Source organism: Phragmites australis, chromosome 21 (assembly GCF_958298935.1).
Source record: "Phragmites australis chromosome 21, lpPhrAust1.1, whole genome shotgun sequence".
Lineage (NCBI taxonomy): Eukaryota > Viridiplantae > Streptophyta > Magnoliopsida > Poales > Poaceae > Phragmites > Phragmites australis.
In genome coordinates this window covers 10,978,199-11,003,522 of record NC_084941.1, presented here as the reverse complement: position 1 = coordinate 11,003,522, position 25,324 = coordinate 10,978,199, and the positions used below count along the sequence as shown (strand labels likewise).

General features: G+C 42.5%; 1 protein-coding gene across 1 annotated transcript; it reads left to right on the top strand.

The window, feature by feature from the left end:
• Nucleotides 1-3,575: 3,575 nt before the first annotated feature.
• LOC133903163 (uncharacterized) lies at nt 3,576-23,836 on the top strand. The gene is made up of 4 exons (XM_062344501.1): nt 3,576-3,998; nt 4,531-4,596; nt 22,218-22,550; nt 22,639-23,836. Exons 1-4 carry the CDS (start codon nt 3,576-3,578, stop codon nt 22,651-22,653), a joined length of 837 nt encoding a protein of 278 aa, XP_062200485.1. The 3' UTR covers nt 22,654-23,836.
• Nucleotides 23,837-25,324: the final 1,488 nt, after the last annotated feature.

Sequence of the window (25,324 nt, the reverse complement as noted above, 5' to 3'; positions counted from 1 at the left end):
AGAGATTTTGTTTTTCCTTACTCTTTTCAGGATTGCTTGCTGGAAGAAATGTGTGTTTCTATCTTCATTTGTAGTCCATAGCTTCTTGACTCTTCGCATATGATACTCAGCTTGCTTGTCCAAGATATCATGGTGTTGCTTGGTAAACTCAGCTTGTGCCCTTTGATCTTGTCCAGCTGGATGTTTACTCTGCAATTCAAGAAGACTATTTTATATATTTGCTAGCTGTTCATTTAGAGGTTTTTTCTTTTTGACCCAGATCTTCAAATCAGCAGCTAGTTTCTTTATTTTGTTATGGAAATTCTGAGTGGAGGGTTGCTACCAACTGGTAGAAGTAGTTTGCTGAAAAGCCTTCTCCATTAACCACCAGTTTTCAAACCTGTATGTTTTCTTTGGTTTTGGAGCGTTAGATAATAATAGCAAGAATGGGGGTATGGTCACTATAAAGCATAGGTAGATGATAAACAGCCACCATAGGGGAATTAGAACACCATTCCACATTGCCAAAACAACGATCTAAATGCGCAAAAGTGGAACACCACTGAATCTTTTATTACACCAAGTATAAGTCGGACCATTGTAACCCATGTAAATAAAACCACATTGCTTGATAAAAGAGCAGAATTTATTCATACGAGTCACATTAGCATTCCTAGGACCACACTTCTCATTTACAATCATGATATTGTTAAAGTCTCCCATGCAAAAAACAAGAGTATCTGGTGCAGAAAAAACAAAATGAGACACTTGGTGCCAGATACTAGCGTTGTTTTTATGATGATGATCGCCATAACACATACAATATTGAAGTTCAGGGCATCAAGCCTATATATACAAGAAGCTAAGATAAAGTTCTGACTAGAGTGAAGCACCAAAAGATCTATATCAAACCTCCACATCAGCCAAAGGCCCCTAGATTTCCATTGCGCTAGAACTATGAAGCAGTCATTCACAAGAAAAGTATTAATTAACTGAGCATTCGAAATTCTACTCTTACGTGTTTCAGAGATGAAAATTACCTGAGCATTCGTGGAGTTGATCAGCCGAGTGAGATGCTGCACCTTAGAACTGCTGAGGCATCCACCCAAGCCTCGGCAGTCCCAACTGAGAAGACTCATGGTGCCCATGGCGCCTTTGTGCCGGCGCCTAAGTCTCATGAATAGCATTGTTAGTAGGTGATGCAGGTGGATAAAGAGCTTGACCATGAATTCTCCTATGAATGTAGTCTTTATTTTGATGAGTTTCCTGGTTGGCACCAACAATAGAGGCCTGGTAAAAACTTGCCATAACGTGGCCATCACTGAGACCAGCAGTAGCGAGAGCGGAGCCTCTCTGAGCTTGACCTTCATCTTTGCCAAGGGAAGCACGACGGCTATTGAGACGTCCATCACCGGCGATGGGTCGCTGGTCCCAACCACTCCGCCGAGCTCGAGGCCGTCCCTAGTCATCATCGCGGTGGTACATCACTGGGGAGGGGGAGAGGGCCGAATTAGAGCCCTAGCTCACTGAGGAAGTCGGTGATGGGGATCTACCCCTCCTGAGACCAGCAGCATGGTGGAGATGAGCTTCCAGAGCTCCACTGTTGTGTGCACCTTCCTTGCCAGCGGGGGTCTTGAATCTTCTTAGTGGGGGCGCTCCTGACATGTGCTCAGAGAATGAAGGATGGCGATTGGCGTATCTCTGTGTTGATCCATTTGGGTAGCACACAGGGGATGGGAAGAGGCAGAGGTGGAATGGATGGGGGAGGCGGAGGCCAGTGGCGTGAAGGCTAGCGGGCGATCCCCATGGTTGGCGGATGACAGAGGGGGCATCGAGTAGGTTAGGTTGTAGGGTGTGTGCTACTGCTTGGGTGGGGGCTCAAATACCATCTGCATTGGGGTTTTTGTCTTGCTCGGGCTCATCTGCTCATGGGATTTTAAGGGCAATGAAAGCTGAGGAATTAGGGATGACATGGTAGAGAAGACTAGAGCTGTGTTGAGAGGGGGAGTTGTGGTCGCAGGCTATGGGTTATATGAGGTTTGTTGTGTGATGCTATGGGTGTTGATGATTTGTTGTTGTCAGTCCCCAGGTGGTGTGGGTTCTAACTGATTGTCCTGCACATCTGCCACTATTCCTTTTTCTGTCTCATTCTATATTTTTTTCTTTTCCTTTCTGTTCAACTATTGATTGCTTACTTATACCCACTTCTTTGTGTTCGCATGATCATTGTTTGCTTATTGACTTATCTATTTTCCTTATCTTAGAGTCTGTTTTGTATGTACAGAAGCATTTGGCTCAATCCCTTGCATAGGAATGGGGTCAGCTATTTTCAATCCTTGATTGTTCCCAGCCAAAGGTGCTGAAGAGGATGGGCTTTGTGCAAAGTGCTTCTAAAACTATTGAAGTAAATTTGTGCTCTCTTGATATTCATGAACCTATCTAGCTTCAAGAGGTATCTCTGAAACTCTAGTCATCCGTGGTCCATATATGACAAAAGTTAGGGCCTCTACTTGCTCTGCTAGCTACTGCATTAGAAGCATTTCATTTGTTTTTGGACAATTCTTTGATGTTGTGGAATAGAGCAACACAAAAAATACAGATTTTTGTGATCTTTTCATAGTGGACATAAATTGTTAGCACCTCTCCTGATGGAACTTCTAGCGGAACTCTATCTGTAGCTTTTTTGTTCACCTTTATTTTAACCCTACATGTGATACTTTCTTCATCCCTATATAGCATAGCCTCTATAAAATGGTCTAGATCTGAGGTATGTCTGATTTCTTTGAGTATCTGTTCAATCAACTCTAGAGATCCGAGAGAAGATGGTATTCCAAAGAGCTTCACTGTGACATACATAAATTCAAACTTGTATGCTGTCACCAGTTTCCCTGCCAATTGGGGACCCTGTTAATACATGCACACACGCTAGCAGATAACTCACGTCCTCTTCTGAAAGTTTGTTAGAAACTTTTTTCTCAGAAGTTTGACTAAAAAATGTTTTAAGAAAAAGTTAACATAAAAGTTTGACTTAAAAGTTTTGAGATAAAATTAATAACAAAAGTTTAGCTCAAAAATTTTGAGAAAAAATTACCAAGAAAAGTTTGGATAAAGTTGCCTTCACGTGGCCCCCACGCACATGTAAGGGGAAGATCGTGTGCTCAGAGTGCACGTGCGTAGAATAAGAATTTTAGCTGATTGGCCGGCTTAGGTGGATCAAAGAAAGAAATAAGGAAAGAAAGGGAAGATGAAAGAAAGAAAAGAGAGATGTGTCAGTCATATAAGCTGACAGGGATATCAAGGACATTTTGAGTTATTTCTCTCTCTATTCAGCAGTAAATGTTATTTTAGTGGGCACGCTATCTTATACTCATATAAAATATAGGAATTATAGTTCGAATTGATCAAACGCTCACCGTACCAAGTTAGACCCTATTTCTCGTTTCAATAATACATTTAATCTCTTATTATTTATCTTTCATTCTTAAGCGTCTAATATTTACCTTTTATATATTCTAAAAATACAGTTAATCTTCCATTATTTATCTTTCATATTTTTTAAATGGCTATATACTTGATTGATTTTATATACGTGAAATATGTGTGCAATTGCTAGTCCTTATAAAATAGCTACAAGTTGTCAGTGTCTTTCTCTAAAGATCAAATTCTTTTATCCTCTAGCAATTGCCACGAAGTCGCCCTGTCCAACAGTAAAATTTGCAAAAACAATTTATCCCATCTCTTTCTGCTTCGCTGGGCCGTCGGACCAGCTCCTACCTAGTCTCTCTCTGGGCCAGGAGAAAACTTGGGCCCAGTTTGGATGGGCTTTTTGTCTCCTCGGAGTAGCAGAAGCACAGGGCCCAACCTCCTACGCAGGCCAGTACCAAGTTCCCCCAGCTCTCGTAGCCCAAACCGTTCTCCCTCCCGATCCCTCCGCCCGCTCCGGTTCCGGAGGCGGCGCCTGCCCTCGCGCTCCCCGCCCGCAGCGCCGCCATGGACCTCATGGCCGTCCCAAGAAGAAGGTCCCTGCCACCGTTTTCGTTCCCGTCTCAACACATTTGTTATGTTTGCCCGCGGTCCGTGGTCTTTTCATCCTGATGAATTCAATGCCGGTGCGGATCGGTACTGTGGTAGACTCGTGGTGCAGTGTTCGCGCACCAGGTGTTCGCTGAATTGCTCGTGAGCTGTGGGAGCAGAAACTTGTCTTTCATTTTCTGTTCTTTGATTGGACAATGTCCGTGCCAGGCAGTTTGTTTTAGGTTTGCAAGAACAAGCTGCTTAGAGTGGAAAAAAACCATTCCACTCCATTGGACGAATGTTTGTTCACATTTTTATCGGAGATACTTGCTTAAATAGTGGACGCTTGTTTAGATTATCTGGCAAGTACAATTCGTCCAGTTTTGGCTGTTGATCAGGGGGGGTATGCTTGCTTAGTCTCAGCTTCATTTAGGTTGAGGTCATTTGCTGCGATCATGTTCTTGAAGTAGTTTTTCTTGTTCTTGCCAGTAGTTGTTAATGATGGAAGACTAACTCATACAATCGCATGTATTTCAGGTCTCAGAAGGGTTTGAGGAATGGACCCAAAGCCCTGAAACCTGTTCCAGTAATTGTCCGTTGCAGGTAAGCCTGAGAACTCTACACATTATACAGCATAATGTATCTCTTGTTTCACGAATAGGTGATGATGCATTATGCTAATTATGATCAGTGATATCTGGGAAGTTCTGTACCAAACCCTTGTTAGTTGCAAAGTTCCATTCTTTGATGTTCCTAGATAATTTGAGTTTCTAGTGCAAAACAGAACATTCAGATAGAACCAGTGTCTATTTTCATGGGGTTCTAACTTGACCAATAATCCTTTAATTTTTAGTCGAGTATGCTATTTGCAGCCTGGGTTCTTATTATATAAATCGTTTCAGTCCTCTTAGAAACAAAGCGGTAACCTATATTCCTATTCTTACGCTGGCGAGCATGCCGGGCGAGCGAGCGACGTGAGAAAGCAAAGCTCCTGGCGAGGACGTTGAGTGTACGAGCGACTCGGCTGCCGCAGGGCTCGACTAATGCATCGCTATACAAACTATTGACTAACACCCCCTGCAGTCTCAGTTGGTGCTTGTCCGACGCAGAGATTGTCTCTGAACTCGTTGAACACGCCTTTGGTGAAAATATCTGCAAACTGCTGTGCGTTGGGAACATGCAGGACACAAAGCTCACATAAGGCCACTTTTTCCCGAACGAAGTGTATATCGAGCTCAATGCGTTTCTGCGTCGATGATGTATTGGATTAGAAGACATGTACACCATAGAGATGTTATCGCAGAAGGCCACTGTCGCCTTGGGGACATCACAGTGAAGTTCGCCGAGGAGTGATCACAACCAGCAACACTCGGATACTGCGTTAGCAACAGTGTGGTACTCTGCTTCCGTGCTGGAACGCGAAACCGTTGGTTGCTGTTTAGATGATCAAGAGACCAGTGTGTCGCCAAGGAAGATAAAATATCTTGATATGGAGTGTCGTGTGTCTGGACAGCCGGTCTAATCTACGTCTAAGTATGCTGTAATTGTTGTAGTAGATACTTGAAGTGATCGGTGACGTCCTAAGATGTGGTGAATTATGGCACTTAAAACTATTTCAGCTCTAAAAACAACATAAGCTAAACCTATATCAATTTCTATCTAAATATGCTCTAAGTTTATCTAATGTGTCTATTCTACCGATCAAAGCACTTACAACCTATATAAGAAGATACATTGCAAGAATGTAAATGCGGAAACGTAAATAAGGTAGAGAAAGTAAACTCGGTACAAGAATTTTTTTCATGGTATCAATAGCATGAATGCCACCTCTAGTCCACGTTATTGCTCTGCAAAGAATATGCTCCCGATCGGCATCCGATCATGGCTCTTGAGCCACCAATTTACAAAGACAAGGTTTCCACCCGGATGAGCCACCAAGACAATGTCTCACCATTAACCTCTCTTTCAATTCTTTGCCGCTGTGATCACTTCAGAGCTTGGGTCGCCAAGGCAAGAGTCTCCGCGTTTTCGCACAATCACTTTGTCGTCGCTCCACACCAAACCAGAGGGTTAACAAGCTTGTCAGCGAGTCACTAAGACTTTAAGATGTCAGCGTACTAAGGGGTACAAGCTTGGATCACTCCTTGATCCAATCTCGAGGCACCAATCACCAAGCAACACTCTCTCTAGGCCTATACACACTAACCACTCTCTAATGGTGCGTTTAATCGCCTTGATTGATCACTTGAAGCACTTTGGTGGCTTGGATGTCTTCTCAGGTGTACATGAACTTCTCTGGACTCCAACCCTTTCAAATGGTCGAATGGGTCGGTATTTATAGCCTTAAACTCACGTACTAGCCGTTAACCCAACGGCTCTGAAAAGTTGTTAACATGAATGATCCGGTGAGAACAATAGTACTATCATCGGATCATCCAGTGAGTACACTCTTACAAACTAACTGTTAGAACTCCACTCAAGCCCCTGTGAACATCGGACACTTTGGTGTATACTTCATCTCCATCACCGGACTATCCGGTGATTTATTCTGAGCCATCCGAGCTTTTCCTTCTTCTCTGGTAAATTGCTCTTGTGTAACCATCCAGTGCACATCACTTCATCACTGGACTATCCGGTGAGTTGTCTTTAGCCAACCGAGCCAATGCAACACTCTCCGGAAATAATACTCCGATGTTACACATTCTTCATCACCGGACCATCCATTAGGTTGAACTCCATTATGCTTTTTTGCACTGTTCATTGTCTGGTGTATTATCCGGTGTTCATTTCATTCACACCAGACCATCCGATGGGTTGAACCTTCGATCGTCAGTGGCTGCATCCTTCTCTAGTAATAATGCTCCAGTGTATTCATCATTCTCAACACTGGACTATCCAGTGGGTTGAGCATTATCTTCTTTTCTCTGGAATGCTCTTGTGAAACTCCCACTGATCACCGGACTATCTGGTGAGACTTAACCTTCATTCTTCAGTACAACACCTTTTCTGGAAGAATTGCTCCGGTGAGTACTCTGCTCAAACATCAGACCTTCCAGTGAGGTCTTCAGCTCTCGTGCGTAACACGACCCCTCAAGGAGGAGGTGGGGCCGAGCGCCGAGATGACTTCTCGGATTTCCTTAGGACTCAACCACCTACCCTCACACGTGCTAAGGACCTGCTCGATGCCGACCATTGGTTTCGCACCATCGAGCAGAAACTCGCTCCCCTTCGATGCGAGGACCACGAGAAGGCGCTCTTCACTGCTCATCAGCTTCAAGGCCCGGCGGGCGCGTGGTGGTCCAATTACTTGGCCATGCACCCCGCCAATTATCGGGTGTCTTGGGTGGAGTTCCGCCAGGCATTCCAGGATTTCCATATTCCTAAGGGCCTTATGGAGATCAAAAGAAGGGAATTCATGGAACTCAAGCAAGGAGGTAGATTAGTGATGGAGTACGTGCAGGTGTTCAACCACCTTGCACAGTATGCTCAGGATGAGGTCAACACCGACGAGAGGAAACAATACTGCTTTGTCAATGGCCTCAACTCGAAGATGCAAGACCGGCTATCCGCACATGAGTTCACCGATTTCAACAAGTTGGTGAGCACATCTCTCACAGTGGAGTGGCAAGCTCAAGAACCACCAAGAGGAGAAGAAATGCAAGAGGGGTCCGTCGTCTTCCATGGACGGGAGCTCTCAACGCGCCCGCACTGAGAGTCAGCCTCCACCATCTCATGTGTCGGCATCGACTACTCCATGTGGATGGTGCAGCGCCCGTCTTTCTCCACTCCACAAGGGTAGCCTGCAAGACCCGTTGACTCTCAAGTGAGCATGACAGGTGGCCTCGGTGGCCCGTACTACAACTGCGGCCGTGTCAGCCACTATACTTGGGATTACCCATATCCGAAGCCGGGAGTTGTGGTGATCGCTCCAAGGCCACCACCTGCTCTGCACCGTAGTCTTCTCAGGCCACCCACGTCCCCAAGCGTGGCCGAGCGCGCCACACCACCGCTGAAGAGGTTCACGATGGTGACCACGTGCTGATGGGTACGTTGCTTATGCATTCAAATTCTATCATTGCTCCTGCAGTCATTCTTTTCGATTCTGGAGCTTCTCACTGTTTCGTAGCGACGAGTTATACACAGCGGCACGAGTTGAGAATCGGCACCACCCCTATGCCTTATCTTATAGATGCACCCGGAGCTAAGATTCTTATTAAGCAATGTGTGTCCAACGCATCAGTGATTATCAACGATATACCTTTCTGTGCCAATTTGTTAGTGATGGACTCAAAGGGGATAGATGTCATATTGGGGATGAATTGGCTTGCCAAGAATGAAGCTGTCATGGATTGTGCTCAGCGGACCATCACTCGTAATGGTTCGCCGGCACCCGAATTCATTTGAAGCTCAAGGCCGTTGATCCTTGCCTTTATGCTCTGAAGGCTATTCCCACCACGGATCTGTTGAGTATTCCTGTGGTGTGTGAATTTCCAGATGTCTTTTCGGATTATAGATCTGAAATTAGATTTTGGGAGAACATTTGGTTAGGCAACTTGCCTCTGAGGTGCCTATACCCTTCATTATATAACATAGTGTGAAACAAACTAGACTCGGTAACTAAGGTGATGGAGTCATTCCCTAAAAATATTTCGTTTAGGAGGGATCTAAATGGTCCAAAATTTATCGCATGGAATGAATTGACAATTCGTTTATCAAACATCACTTTGTCGGGGGGCCAAGATGAGTTCAAATGGAGCTTAAATAAAATTGGAAATTTTACGGTTAGCTCTTTGTACAAGGCCCTGGTGCCAGGTGATGAACCAATCCAGAAGAGTAAAATGTGGAAATTAAAGTTATCGTTAAAAATTAAAATATTCCTTTGCTATTTACGTAAAGGGGTTCTGTTAACAAAGGATAATCTTAGAAAAAGGCAATGGCTTAGAGATCAGAAGTGTAATTTTTATCACAAACACAAGAAAATTAAGTACCTCTTCTTTGATTGCCGTTTTGCACGTTCTACTCGGTCACCAAGCATGTTAAGAGATCAAATGTGCCACTTCATTTGGTGAGTCATAACTGAACTTTTTCTGAATGTATGTAAGGATTAGCAATTTATTTTCTTATTTCTTCTCTCCTATGAGGCTGTAGATAATGATAGAACAAACCAGCATAACATTTGAGTATCCATTGTTACTTTTTCATTGTCATTGTCATGGATCCAAACTACCGACAACATCACGAAATGAAGATGAGTTCATGTTTTTGGTCTCCCTACCATGGACAGAGATTCATCACAGTCATCATCTAGTAAGAAACCGATGCATACATCAAAACTTTCAGGGGCTGGTCGCATTAACAAAATCTTAATGGAACATGGGAGCCTAAGCAAAAGGAACATTCCCATGGAAGTTGATGTTTTCAAGCTTTCGTCAATAAGTTGCATGAGAAACAACTACTTGCTAATCCAAGAGCTGTCTCTGTAGAAGAACAAGTTGCTATATTCTTGTATGCACTAGCAAAAAATGCAAGTAAGGAGACCTTGTAATATGAGTTTTAACACAATGGAGAAACAATAAGTCGGCATTTTGGTGCGGTGCTTGATGCAGTTACATGGCTTACATGCGTGTGTGTGTATATGTATATACATATATATATGTATACATATATACATATGTATATACATATATATATGTATACATATATACTGTATATATATATATATATATATACATACATATACAATATATATGTACATATATATTTATAAATATATATATATACATATATACATACATATATATATATGCTAAACCTCCCTACACCCACATCAGATCTTTAGAAGACCAAAATTTCACCCCTTCGAGGTATAAACAAATGCATGTTCCAATTCATTTAATTTCAAAAAGTCAAAATGATCACTTTAGAGACAAGATTATAATTTGATTCATGTAGGACTCTATCAGCTCTATTAATGGGACACACATTTAGACCGACAAGAACCATATCAAAATAGAAAGCAAACAATATATCATAATGTTATGCTAGCTTGTGATTTTGATCTAAAGTTTGTACATGTACATGTTATCGAGGAGGGATCTGCTTCAGATGTAATGGTTCTACAAGATGCACTTGACCATGGCTTTGAAGTTTCTCCTGGCAAACTTTTTCTTGTAGATGATGGTTATACAAATACAACGTAGTTCCTTGCACCATACCATGGGACAAGACATCATTTACAAGAATAAGGAAGAGCACATCAAAAGCCACGGGATTACAAGGAGTTGTTCAATCTTCAACATGCACAGCTCAAAAACCATATTTATAGGGCAATTGGTGTATTAAAAATGAGATTTCCTATACTAATGACTACATTACCTGGTTAATAAACAAGTTAACATATATGTTGCTTGTTGTGTTCTAAATAACTTCATACGCCTACATAATGGAGATATGTTCTGGCCAAGTAATTATAATGAAGAGATTGATCCATCTATACTCCTATATAATTCACCAGTTATGACTAATTTGAACGATCTCCACTATCCATCCAAGTTAATCAAATGGTCACCGTGATAAGTTGGGCCCACTTACCTTCCAAAAGTACTATCAATCACATGTTATTTGCCTTTTGTACTAGACGTCTCCTTCTATGTGCTAATTCATCTCCTCTCCTCATCTAAGGATGGCAATGGGTCTGCCCCCATCGGGTTTAGCTAGAATAGATCGGACCCAAAACCTAATTTCTCAAACTCGACCCTACGTCGAAATGGATACCGGGTGCAAAACGGCCCTGGCCCTGGGGGGGACCTGAGACCCAGCGGGGACCCAAGCACAAGCGAGGCAGCGGCCACAGACAGAGTAGCATGGGCGATGTGGCGCGACGGCGGAAGGCACGGGTGAGGCAGCGGCAACAGAGGGGGTGCGGGCGACGGGGCGGGGCGACACGGTGGTGGAGGGCGTGGGCATGTGGGCGATAGGACAAGGCGGTGGAAGGTGGGCAGGCGAGGCAGAGTGGACAGGATGGGCGCAGCAATGGCGAGCGGCTGGGAAGTGACGAGGGTGGCGGTCGAACTAACGGATAGAGGTCGGGCGACGGGCGGCTAGGCGATGGGTGATCAGACGGATGGTGGCCAGGTAGGACACATTCGAGCAAGCTAGCATGCTTGTGCACATGGCCTAGTTGGTGTGCACATGCTGGTCGGCTAGGCTGCCTGGGCTCCTCCGCTCCTAGGCCAATTAGCGTGTTTTGGGGCCCATGGGGGCATCTGTGGGGGCAAACATAGCCCCGACCCCAAACCCGATTCAGGTCAGGGCCTTGACCCAATGCCCCCATGGGGCTATTTTCCCACCTGAGCCTGCCCCCGTCGGGTCTGAAACCCACGGGGACCCGACCCAACGGGGGTAACTGCCATCCCTATCCTCATCCTGAGCCCGTTGATTTGAGTGCGTAGAGTGAGAGAGGTTGACAGTGATGCCAATGTGGTGAGGTTGATGACTAGGCCAACACTAACGTCGCTCGGGGCAGCGATGCTCTACTACGCAGCATCTGGGCCCGAGGTCTATGGTCTTCGATGCTGTAGAATGTTCAGATTGGTAGTGCAAATTGGGGATTAAACATTTCTGCTTGTGCATGATTTGGGGATCGCATGTTTGTGCATGTGCTTATGTGATTTGGGGATTTCTTGCTCAGATTGGTTGGAGCTTGTGGCATCCTTCCTGTTGAAGCCCGGGTGTTCCTCGAACCCATGCGTACGCAGGGTAGCGTTCACGTTGTGAGTTCACGTCGGTGGTGGCAAAGCCCGGCACTGCTGCCTGGTGGCTGCTCCAGAGGTCCGTGGACAACTCATGCGTGCTCTCCCTGTAGTGCGTCCTGCATGAGAGCAACCAAGCAATGGAAGATGTGATCGTTGCTGGTGCTGTCTCATAGTCGGATTTGTGCCTTTGATATGTGCTCTCTTCACACCATGATCACTAATTTGGCATTTCAAAGCTGTGGCAATGAACTTCAGTGCCGTCAGCAACAGCTGCGGCTGCGTTCTCCGCATAGCGTTTCGATACCTAAGGTATGCACCAGTGATCCCAAACCATCATTATCGCCATACACCATTTCTGCCATTATTGAACATCTCTGTTTGTTTGTTTTGTGCCACTGTTTTGTTCACACAGACTTCAGCTGTACCTTTTGTTCGTAGGACACAACGTTGACTAAATTACAATTAATGGATATATGGTTTTGAATTAAATCAGTTTGTGCACTAATGGACTGCCCCTATGTTTCAAATGGGATCTAGTGTGTGTGTGGTACAAATGTGAGGAATACATCCAAACCAAATCTGTTTGGTTGCCATTTCACAAGACAAGTACAAGCATGTCATTCACGGAGTTGCTTCCTTATTTGCAAAGTAGCAAACTCATTAGCACTCTACATAGTGACGTGCAATTTCTATTTTGTCATGAAAGACACTTTTCATCTATTGTCAGGAATTAACTTGTTTGTATAAGAAATGCGATGTTGACTTTGCATGAGTTACAAGTAGAACAACTTTGGTTCCACAAATTTGTGTATAGAAAGCATGTTTAACATATTATGCGTACATGGTACCTTTTATGGTTAATATCTCAGTAATGTTGGAAAAGAAGTACTTTTTTTTCACCCTTCTGCATCGTAATGCTTACTTTCTAAATATTTTTATCACATGGAATCCTTTGATCTAACAAAAAAATGCTCATTAATTGAGGCTTGAGCTGAACTTACATATATGCTATCAGTCATCTTGTAGATATTGAGCCTCTGTTATCTTGCTATTTACAGACATGTTGGCTGACATATATCTTTTGTAAACTATAGTGCTCCTTAATATGACTGAACAAAACATGCGACAATGCGTCTGTAAGGCTTGAACTGGCTTTAATTTGGCAAGTACAAGGTGATGCAGCATGCAATCTAATTATAGTGTTTCAATTTCTTGTACTCACAGTTTGTTTCCTTGAACAAATGTGGACATGTTGTGTGACATTCATTGTGCATCATGTTGGTTCCGATAAAAAATGGCTCATAAACTTTTTTTTTGGATAAACACTACATAAGAAACCATCAAAGGAGACAAGTCATTAGTGACGGCTGCTCAATACGCATCACTAATGCACTATTAGTGATGGGTTAAATGACGACTCGTCACTAATGTGTGGCCCGGGTTAGGACTCGACCAAGACCCGTCACTAATGAGGGGTCATTAGTGACAGCGAGGGAACAACCCATCACTAAAGATAGTAGTGACGTATCACCTCAAAACCTGTCACAAATGATGGAGTCATTAGTGACGAGTAGAGAGAGCACACTCATTAGTGATGAGTGACCTCAAAGCTCGTCACTAATAATGGAGTCATTAGTGATAGGTAGAGAGAGTACACTCATTAGTGACGGGTGACCTCAAAGCTCGTCACTAATGATGGAGTCATTAGTGACGGGTAGAGAGAGCACACTCATTCGTGACAGGTTACCTAAAGGCCCGTCACTAATGAGTCAGCCATTAGTGACGGGTAGAGAGGGCACACTCATTAGTGACGGGTGATAAAGACAAGGCGATGCAACATGCAATATAATTATAGTGTTTTAGTTTCTGGTACTCATAGTTTATTTCCTTGAACAAATGTGGACTTGTTGTGTGACATTCATTATGCATCTTGTTGGTTCCAATAAAAAATGGCACATAAACCTTTTTTGATAAGGGAGTTATATTTCATCAAACTAATGAAAAATATCCCAGCCTCTATATCTATAGATGTACATGGCTGATACTTATTACACAGTTTAAATGAACATGCTACCAAAGGCGGTCTAACAAATGACCCAAATTTCCAAATAAATAAATGGAGAATAACTTCGAAAATAAATTCGATTGCTAAACTTCCATCTATGTCTTGCAAAGATCTCCATTGTTGTAGTCTCCAACTGGTGGCATGCAACTCGCATACCGTCCCTTTTCTACACCTTTTGCAATAGAACCCAAAAGCGAAACTAGTATGTTCCTCTGAAGATAACTTGTATAGTAGAGTCAATTTTTGCTTTGTTCAAAATAATGTCATTCTGACTATGTCAAATTTACCAACATAGAGCACTAGCACTAACATCAATCTCATTCAACCATGAACCAAAAATATTGGTGACACTATTTGGGGGTCTTAAACCAAAAGTCATGTGCACAGTTTTTGAAGAAAAGGTGTTGAATTGTCTCCTTATGGTCACATAAACAACATGCATCTTGATTTGATTATTTAGCTGATATGGAAAACATCTGTTAGGCATAATCACTTTTTTTTTTACTCTTTCTGTTTGAGCTTACATGATGTATGTATATAATATTGATTGTCCGTAGAAACGCGCATGTATTTTGCCAGTACCAGATTGTTGACGTGCCAAATGGAGACCACTACTATAATGGTGATATCCAAGCATTTAACAACTCTTGAGAAGCAGGAAATAAAAAACGATATGAAGTAGCACAACGGATGTAGGATCATTACGTAGCATGAAGAACTTAATATATACATATTGTATTGTACTGATATGACCTACATGGTTAATTACTATTCTTGTACTAATTTGTGGCATTCATGTTCTACTTGATCTAGTAACTACTTGCATGTTCCCTTTTCCCCTTAGCATAATTGAAGCTATTGAAAGGGAGTGTAACAATCTAGGGCCTTACTTATCACCTAGTGACCTAGATTAGAAGCCAAACAAAAGCACCAGCCATCTGCTTCACAAAAATACTCACAAAAGTATATCCTAATGCAAAATCCCTAATTTTGATGTTCTATTTATTTACACCCAATCCCCCTTTAATCCAAGCCAACCGTAATGCAACACTAGAAAATGACAAGAAAACTTCAATTTTCTCCTTACTTTTGAAGATATCAGCCACCATCAATATATCTCCCATTTGTAGACCATGTAATCCTTCAAGCATTGTGATGCACTTGTAGATGCTATAAGTGCAACATCCCGAGTTTTAGCATTTAAATTTTAGCAACATTTAGTCCTTTTTAATGTTTTCTAATTATTTAAACTAATATAAAATCAAGGAAATATATATTTGAAGATATATATATATACTTGTATGTGTATATTCAAATATATTATTTTGGCTAAGTATTCCAAAGAGCACCAAATTAATTTTTAAATCAATCCCTGCAATAAATTGAATCATATGCATTTAGATTTATTTGTTTTTATAGTTCTTTGAGTGGAGAATTGAATTTTAATATCTCTCAAATTCTAATCTATTCCTTAGATTCAATTTAGCTGAAATCCAATCAAACTCAAATATTTTGAATTCAAATCCTCTCCCAAATCTCAAAGCTTCAAATCCAAATCCTAATTCAAATACTCTTATTTGAATTAATGCCAAATCCAAATCCAAATCTAAATTAAATAACTCTATTTTAACCTCTTCCAAAGCAATACCAAAATCCTTTCTCTTCTTGCGCCGCCCCACTCTTTTTCTCTCTGCACAACCTAGCAACGCAGCCCATCTGGCCCGGTGTTCATTCCCCCCACCCTCTGCGCATGCATGGGCCACCGTGACGCTCCCCAGCCCAACTCCCGCGCTCGCCTGGCCCAGCGCTCACACGCACATGTTAGCCCGTAGTAGCACTCGCTCTCTCCCTCGTTGAGTCGCGGACCCCACCGCTAGGAGTCTTCCACCACCTCCAGCTCACCGCGTCATGCTGCTCCTTATCAAGCTGTCATCGTCGCTTTCCCGCGCCATTAAGACACCGGCGGCTTCGATGCCCCCTCCCTCTCTCTCAAGGCATCTCTCTCTCTCTCTCTCTCTCTCTCTCTCTCGCCCTCTCTATTGCCGACATATGTGGCTTTGGTGACCGCCATGACGGTTGGCCGGTGCCCACACCGCCAGCGCAGTGCAAATTCTGATAGGCGCCACCACCGAGCCACGCGCCGCACCACCTCACCACCGCCACCTCCTGCTTCCCCTCTCTGTACAAGGCAAGGAGCCTAGCCCTATTTTCCTCCTTCTCCCAACCACAGATCGTTGTCGCCCAATTCATCACCATCGTTGTAGCTCTGTCACCGCCCCTTCCCCATATGCAGCCAAGGAGCAAGAGGAGCTCGCTTCCCACCCCTATGTGATGCCCTTCCTTATCCAGAAGCTAGGAGGAAGCGCCCATGTTAGGCCAAGCTTTCTACCATTGCTATCACCATGTATCCTTCGCCGCCAGCCACCTTCCTTACCCGAGAATGCCGGTGAGCATCCCTGTCTCTCCCTCTAACCTTCTCCGTAGTGCGCTAGGATAGCCGGAGCTCGTCTTAGTGCAACTGCCATTGCCCAGTGGCCTGCTGGCACTAGCGGCGAGCCCCTCATCACCGCCAGCCACCCTTGCCACCCCCGTGTACCAACCTTAGTGTTGTGGAGCTGCTTGAAGCCATATTCATAGGTTAGCATGTGCCTTGTTCACGCAAATAGAGGATAGGTGTTGCTGAACTTTTGCTCCTCCGCCTTGACCCACTCTTGCCATCTTCTAATGTCGCTCCAACTACCGCCTGTCGTCGATAAGCCCCAAAATGAGCCCCCCTCACAAGTAGATGCCCATCATGTATTCATCATCGTAAAACCCTGGTGGGAGTGCAATTCCGATGAGCCTCCGGTGTCGCTCCCCCACGATTCCTCGTCGCCAGCCTCTGTTCACCTTCGTCGCTACACTGCTCCGCCAGCATGACCTGGCCAATGCATGTCGTTGCTCGATTGTTGGTGAGCCAGCCTACTGGCACAACATAGCAAGCCCGAGGTCATATCCCCGTGGTCCAACACTGGGCAACCTGGCCCAAGCCCAAGCTTCCACTGTGCTCGACTACCTTAGCCCGCGAAGCCAAGCGGCCTGACTCCATCGGGCCGCCACTGTGCAACCCGACCCAAAGCCCATATCCAACCCAACCCAAGCACTTTGCAATGGGTCCCACCAGTACACTTTATAGTAGGCCCAACACTATTTAGTGGGTCCCACTTGTTGCCCCACCCATGAATGGTAACTTTTTAGTATTTCTCGATTTAATTTTAGATTAAATCTCTCGGGAGTCACAACTTCTTCGTTCTAACTCTGAATTCGGTGATTCTTTTGCTTAAATTCATCTAAATTTAAGATCTATATCTTTTATCTAAGTGTGATATCCATTACTTCTCATTTGGTATCCCATTTGGTATATCTTATTCTTCTCTAATATAAGCCATCGTTAATCATAATTGCATTTGCAGAACCAGAGAACCCCGACTTCGACCAAGGGCTAGAAAAAAGACTTCAGAGAAGGAAAGTTCTATCTCCATGATCATTTTGAACCCATGTTTTCAATATTCTAATTGATCAACTTTAAACTTGACTTGCAATCGCATGTGCTATGTATTGTGTTATTATCAACTCCTTGTAGTACTATCAAACAATTATCATGTCTTAAATGTCATTATCCAGTATACGTATCACTTTAGAATTACCTATCGTTATCTATATTAACATCGGACGGTGCCTTGATATCTACCATGTTTAGGATGAAATACATCTCTTCGGGGATGTTGCTTCACTGATTAATCAATTGACTCATATGCCATGAATCTTGGTGGTTGTGGAATCCTTTGTCATATAGGATATGGTATGTGGTGTGTAAAATAGGTGAAAACTGTTTTGACGGGGCAAGTAGAGTAGTCCTATAGTGAGGATGCTCTTGAGGACTTGAATCACCTGCGTGGTATTCATTGTCAACTAAAGATGCTTGCCCTGGCCGTATAAGTACTGAATCATTGCGCCGTCATTCTAAGCCACCCCAGTGCAACCATGTGTCTATTATGGGCATGACTTGACATTTCTGTCTCTCGACCAAGCTGAACAATTTACTAGGAGGCCAAAGGAGCAACGGGCATCCAAGCGTTTGTCAGGTGCTTCACGGATGTTTATGGAACCATACTCTTTTCGAAGGTTCGGGTGGTACCCTGTCATCCCTTGCGTAGACCTAAAGCACTTGGGGTGTCCCGTAGTACAGTCCAGCAAGGGAAGATGATTAAAGCATCTTGGTATGATTTGCTCCTTCGCTTGTAACGGTTGGAGGCTGAGCATATCTTGTGGGTACAATGTACAACCTTTGTAGAATGTAAATTTATTCGAATAGCTATATCCACGGTCATGGACATGCAAAGAAATGACCTCACCTGGTTAGACTCAGGGTATGTGTATGTTTGATGAGTGAGTCTGTGGACTCAATGTCTGTATGATGAGCTTGCTAGCTCGATCTACCAGAAGCTGTGTGGTATTAGAGGTACACCAGACATAATGATAAGGACTGCAGAGTGAGGTGTAGCCCCTCCTACGTTGTTTCAAAGTGAATAGTAGAGAATATAACTAGATACCTGTATAAACTGCTTTACGCTTAAAACTAAACCATAAAATCTTATCTTATGGTGAGGATACTCTTGGGGGCTACACTAATAGTATAGGACTTGCTGAGTACCTTTCATACTTATTCTTGCTATCATTCAGATAAGAAAATAGATGCTAACTTCGTTGGAGACGAAGGCGCGGATGAGGAGTAGATTAGTGGTCGTGTTCGCATCCTAGATGCTTATGGCTTTGGGTTGCTGTTTCACTGCGCTTTTGTTGGCTAGGCTTGTAATATACTCTATGGTTTAAGACCTTTGGTATTGCTAGAACCTTAATACATACATATATATATATATATGATGCATGACTATGACACAATAATTATTGTACTATGTGTATCAACTACTTGATCCAGTGACTAATACAGGAGGCATAGGAGATCTTAAGAAAGGGGTCTTATAGTAAGGATCCTTCAATTTCTTCTCCTCAATAGCAGCAAATAAATCTATTTCTTTCTTCTCTAATTTTATGCATCTCTCATGAAATCAAACATCAAGCCTAGAAAATTTGCTCTTCTGTTTCTTTCCACATCGAGATTCAGGAACCCTTAAAGGTATTTGTGTGGAGCTAGGTGGGACATGGATGTGATGCACATGAGTAGATGAACGCTACAAAAAATCCAAATTGCCTCCCTCAACCTCTTTATCAAAAGGAAACTGCAAACCTAATTCACCTGGAGCATTCAAACTAAGAGATGATAATTGATATTTATCAGCCACATGCGATGGTTGTGTTGATGTAACTGATGCATTCTTTAACTTGCTTGCATCATGGTCCATATTTAATAAAAAACTTGATTAAAATATTTTACCAAAAAGACAAAGCACTGATAAAAAATATATAAAGCTCACCAACATAGAATGGAACCAAATCATCAAAATATGGGAGCGACTTATCTCTCTAATGGAGGGCCAACTTGCTATTCTTGTGAGCTGCAAAACTGGTCCAAACACTTTCTGGTGCATGCACCATCATTTTCTCATTGTCCCATCCAAAACCACTTTCAACCATTAAATCTTAAACACTACGATAATATTTCTTCAAATCTTGTTCCTTCAGTTTGACTTGATTAAGAGAAAATGATGTACCAAACTTTGTATTCAGGTGACAAACATTATTTGTCCATGCCTCCTTACTCCAAGCATTATGTGTTTGAAAACCCGGCAAATCATGATCTTTTAGAAGCTCAATAAGGAACAGATTCATCTGATGACTCCATTTGGGTGTAAATTTGCTGCATTTAACAAACGTTTTGCTATTTCAGTTTCAGCTGTAATATGCAACTAAAAAGTCGATGTAATGTATGGGTGTAACTTTACCCATTTCTTGACTAGGCTCTATAGTGCCATACTCAACGTCAACATCAACAAGCCCTTGTGATTGAGGGTGGACTTGTCGATTAAACAAACTGTGTTGATCAAAAATATTCATCTGAGTAGAATCTCTACATAGCATCGTACATAAATGCATCCCCAAAAGTTATGCAACCACTGCTCCCTTCAACACCATCGTACGCAAAAGCATTCCCAAATGTCGAAATTAATAAAAGAAAGCTTTCAATAAAAAAAGGTTCAGAGAAAGTACGAAATAGATTTTTTTTAGACTACTTGACCAACCTCAATGAGGGAAGGCAAACTCCCCCATCAGCTGTTGGGGAACTGGTAGGCTACGCTAGCGCAAAATAAAAATTTCAACCGCATTCAACTAGAAAACTATGTAAGTAGAGGATCATGGACCATTACCACTTATACGTAGTGCAACGGAAGAAGAGTTAAAGTAGACCAATCTAATGAAGTGTGCGTCGATGTAGAGAAAATAGTCAAACTCAGCAGGGTTATTGTAGACGATCGACCTCCTAGTCAGGATCAATCTTCGAGTTCGACTTCCTTATCGAGAGCGTTCTGACTACCTAGTCGGGAGAGTTCCGACTAGTCGTGATTGCCTTACCAGGAGCGGCGTCGAGCCGATCAACGCCATAATAGCAGTAGTGTCTCTACAGTATCCACACTTATTGGGTTGGAATGTCAAACGCTGATGTGCTAGCACTGCACGTACAACTAGAGTTTCAAGAGGTCAGGCCGAGAGGGGCATGGCTAGGGTTTTGAAGTGGCTCAACTATGCAAACCCCTCCCCACCCCTCCCCTTATATAGTTCCTACTATAGGCTACCATATTGGAATCCCATTAGAACTCTAGTCCCTCACAAATCACAATCCGTTTAAACCCTCTTACGAATCCAATCTATGTGTCATGTTCCAACCCATTAAGTGTGACCCATTAGGTTCATGAATAAAAGGCTTTGACTCAGAAACCCTTTTCCAAACTGAAATCAACAGTGGTCCCTAGCAATGCTTATTAACTCTCGAATATATATAAAGATCATATCAGCTAAATCTTGATATGCACATGCACCAATCCTTTTGTCTCACAATACCAATCAAGCTAAAGATGAGACACGTGACATCCTTGTGATAGCTTTACCATTCATTCAATCTTGTACCAGATTATTCAACTCATGATTAACTCTTTAATCACATTGGTATGGTCATGCACTTCCTAATCTAACTACATTGAGAGGTTTAGAAATATCTCTCCCGTTATATAGGAGGGAAAATTTTGACCTTAATCACTCACACCCCACGAAATATTTCATAGCAAATATGAAAGCTATATTTATGACTCCCTAGTCATGGAGTAGCGTTTGACCGTCTCTAAGTGTGCCATTACACATTCTAGGAATCAATGACGATCTCAGATCTAAGGATCCTGCAGGTACACTATTTGAGATTGCAACTGATGACACATCATATAACAATCCCAGTAATATCTCAAGGTAGATCTGTCCAACACCATATTCTCTAACATGTGTCCATATTATTGATTTGGTATCTCAATATCTATGATCCGTGAAATATGATCATCAATTAATACATGTGATAGTATGTGAATCATTATTATCTCACATAATGATATAAGACTATAGATCATTTAGAATAACATCATAATAAAACAAAGAACTTAACAAACAAGTCACATATCTAAATGATAATTATCTAAGGAACCAATTGACGCCCCACAGGTAGCTCACAAAGCAGGATGAGGAGATCGGAAAGGAGAGAGAGGAATCTATGTCCCAACGAGGGGAAAGGGGTCTTACAATAAGGATCCTCCAATTTCTTCTCCTCAATAGCAACAAATCGATCTATTTCTTCCTTCTTCAATATCATGTATCTCTCATGAAATCCATCATCAAGGCTAGCAGGTTTGCTCTTTTATTTCTTTCCACATCGAGATTCAAAAACCTCTGAAGGTATTTGTGTGGAGCTAGGTGGGACATGGATGTGATGCACAGGATTAGATTAACGCTGCAAAAAATTCAAATTGCCTTCCTCAACCTCTTCATCAAAAGGAAACTGCAAACCTTATTCACCTGGAGCATTCAAAGTAGGAGATGGCGACTGATATGTATCAGCCACATTCAAACTGCCTTCCTCAACCTCTGAATAGGCTTCTCAATGTGTAAAATCTAGATTACTGCTCTGACAAAAATTAAGCTTTCTCATATACTTCACATGCAGCAAAGACCAGACGACTTTATGTACCTTTTATTCCTGCAAATTGATTAGTGCCACTGAATTCTTTTGACTGATCGGCTAGCACTTGATAAATTATCTGGATGCATACCGTACGTTCCATAATAATTGACATTGATACCTAATTAGCTCATGTTATTCTTGCTTTTTTTTCTAGCACCAAGTGTTCATCTTATTTTCTTTTTTCAAGGGTAAAGATCCTCGTCCGATTGGTGGCTTTCTAAGCTATATCCAGAATGCGTCAACTGTCCCCTTTCCACAACAAATTCCTCATCATGCACCTGCGTCACCAAAATTTCATTTCAGCAGCAGTCCTGCTCCCGCACATCATGTTCCTTCTGTGGAACCATGGCCATCGATGTCCAAAGGGATTCCATCGCCATCACTTTATGAGCTGAGCTCTTCACATATGCCATCTGGTTCACAATCCCAGCAATTCATCGATGTTGAAAGTGCGAACGAGGATGGCGAAATGAGGACTAGCAGGCGGCTTATATGGAATCCAGAGGAGGATCTAAGATTGGTATGTTTTTATGCACTCATTGTCGCTCTGTATGATTAACTACATAATCACAACGAATATGCACTAATCTTATTCATTCACAATGTAGATGAGCTCCAGTTAAATAATTCCAATGACCCAATCAAGGGGAATAACAAGAAGAATGAACAATATTGGAATGATGTTGCTGCTGTCTACAACAGCACCACTCCAAAAAGTCGGTGGAGAAGTGCGAAGCAGCCAAGGACCGATTGCATACTGTTAACAAGTTGGTCTACCAGTTTCAGTACTCTTGGAACAAGGCTTTTAGAGTATACTCTAGTGGGTAGTCTGATGACCAATTAATAGACAAGGCATATGCATTTTATGATAAGGATTGGGGAGGACAATTTCTTCTCATGAATGTCTGGAAGGCTGTCCGAGACCAGCCCAAGTGGCATAACTACAATAAGAATCTCGAGGAAGCAAAGAAAAAAAGGGTGACAGATGCGGAGGAGCCGGGAGGACATGCATACTCCGCTATACCGAATGGAGATCAACCACGCCCAATGAGAACAAAAGCCAAGGCTGCACGTAGTGGCAAAGGCCAAAGGCAAGGCGAAGGGAGCTGCAATAGAAATGGAAGAGCTCAAGAAGTATCAGGAAATTCAGATGGAGTCTAGCAAAAATCGAAGTGGGATACTAGAAAAGCAGCAACGTCTCTCTGCCGAGAAGCTTGAAACAGCCAAGATCACCTACCTTGCAGCAAAGGAGAATAAAGAGGCAAGAAAGCATGGCAAGGAGTGTGAAATATGGAGAACATACAGAGCAATGGCTACGCAAGACACAAGTGGGATGACAGATAGTATAAAAGATGAGTTTGCAAAGGGACTGAAGGTTATAAGAGAGAGGTTGTTTGGCAATTCTCAGTAGTAAGTTCAAAGATAATTGTGGTAACTTGTTTCCCCATTTCCTGAGTTCTGGTTAAGTGTACAGCTCTTATATTTATAACTAGATCGGCTCTTGTATTGTTGATTATTATGCTTTCTACATATCATTGGTCATTGGATTATGTTTTTCCAAATTACTTGGAGTCAAGATCATGTTGCGATGCTCTTATTTTCTTATTTGATGAAGATTACTTGGAGTTAAGGTCATAGGTTCAGTGTTAGTTTGGTATGCAGGGTCTAGAGTATAGTGTTCATGACTTCATGCGAGTTCATGTGGACAAGCTTGTTTTTTATTTTAATTTTAGGAATTATGATCTGCGAGGTCTGTAACTAAAATTTCAAATATGCACTAGTTCATCCTTCTATTATTTTATTTAATGCCAACTGAGTTCATCTCTGCTGCTTTTGATCTCTAGCGCAAGCTTACGTGTACTAGTGTATACATTCATGTGCATTAGTATTAGTCAAAATTTGTATGACGGAAGACTCAGTTTTGTTTTCGTTAGGTGCTACTGTACAGTAGTAGTTCGGATATGCTTTTTTGACTCTGTATGCAATTGTATTAGTCAAGATCTGCATGGCAGAAGACTCGGTTTGTTTTAGTGAGCTGGTACTGGACATAAGTTATTTAGATACACGACTGAGTTGAGAGAGTCCGTGTCTCGATCAGCATTTCAGAATAGCCCATAGCCATTTCTTTCTACTGCCAGTTAGTACTCCCTGCTTCACTGTGTGCCTGCATTCTGCAATCGGTGAGTGCATATCTGATATCTCTAGTCTTTTCTTTGTTGATCGAGCGTAGCACTTTAAGATGCTGATAAATATTGCATGTTCATTCATATAGTTTGGCTTATACAAATTATTCTGTATGCAATTTTATCAGTACGAATTATGTTTTGTGGATACAAGATCGTACAAATTAGCCTATTTTTCTAATGCTACCTTGTTTCCCCGTACATTAATTTGATTACCGTCTACAAAATCATTGTACGCAAACTAATTTAAGGGTGTCATTGTATCACATAGGACATCATCGATGCTCCACAATATGTCATATCATGCAGGTTCCTCTTCTTGCTCTGATGATGATGACAACATTGATAGTTTTGATCCAATGGAGGTATACACGTTAGAAGACTTCATGGTAGAGCAAGATGTCTTGGACCAAATCGGTGAGTGGATCGGTGCGAAATTGAAGGCCAAACTTGAAGCTCGTCGAACTGAACACTCTCACCGCCGAAGTGGTCCCATGAAGCCGCTCATAAGGCACTCGCGGACAATTACTTCTCTGAACACCCTCTCTACACTGACCGTATGTTTCGTAGAAGGTTTTGGATGAGAAGATACTTGTTCCTACGTATTGTGAACGCCGTAGAGAATTGGGATCCCTATTTTCACTTATAGGACAGATGCCACTAATAGACTAGGGCACTCGCCGCTCACAAAGTGTACATCAGCAATCCGTATGTTGGCATATGGCACACCAGCAGATAAACTCGATGAGACATTGAAGATTGCTCCTAGCACTTCATTGTAGTGCTTGGATCAGTTTGCACTAGGTGTGATTGAAGTGTTCGGTGAAGAATATTTGCGACCCCCTAGATGTGACGAAGTGGAGAATTTGCTTCAAATTAACGAGTCACGCGGTTTCCCTGGGATGCTAGGAAGCATTTACTTTATGCACTGACAGTGGGAGAAATGCCCTACCACATGAAGGGGGCAATTTACTCGAGGTGATCACAGTGTCACTACTATGATCCTCAAAGCAGTTGCTTCACACAACCTTCGAATATGACATGCCTATTTTGGTATCGCCGGATCAAACAATGATAGTAACGTGCTTAATCGGTCACCATTGTTCATTGA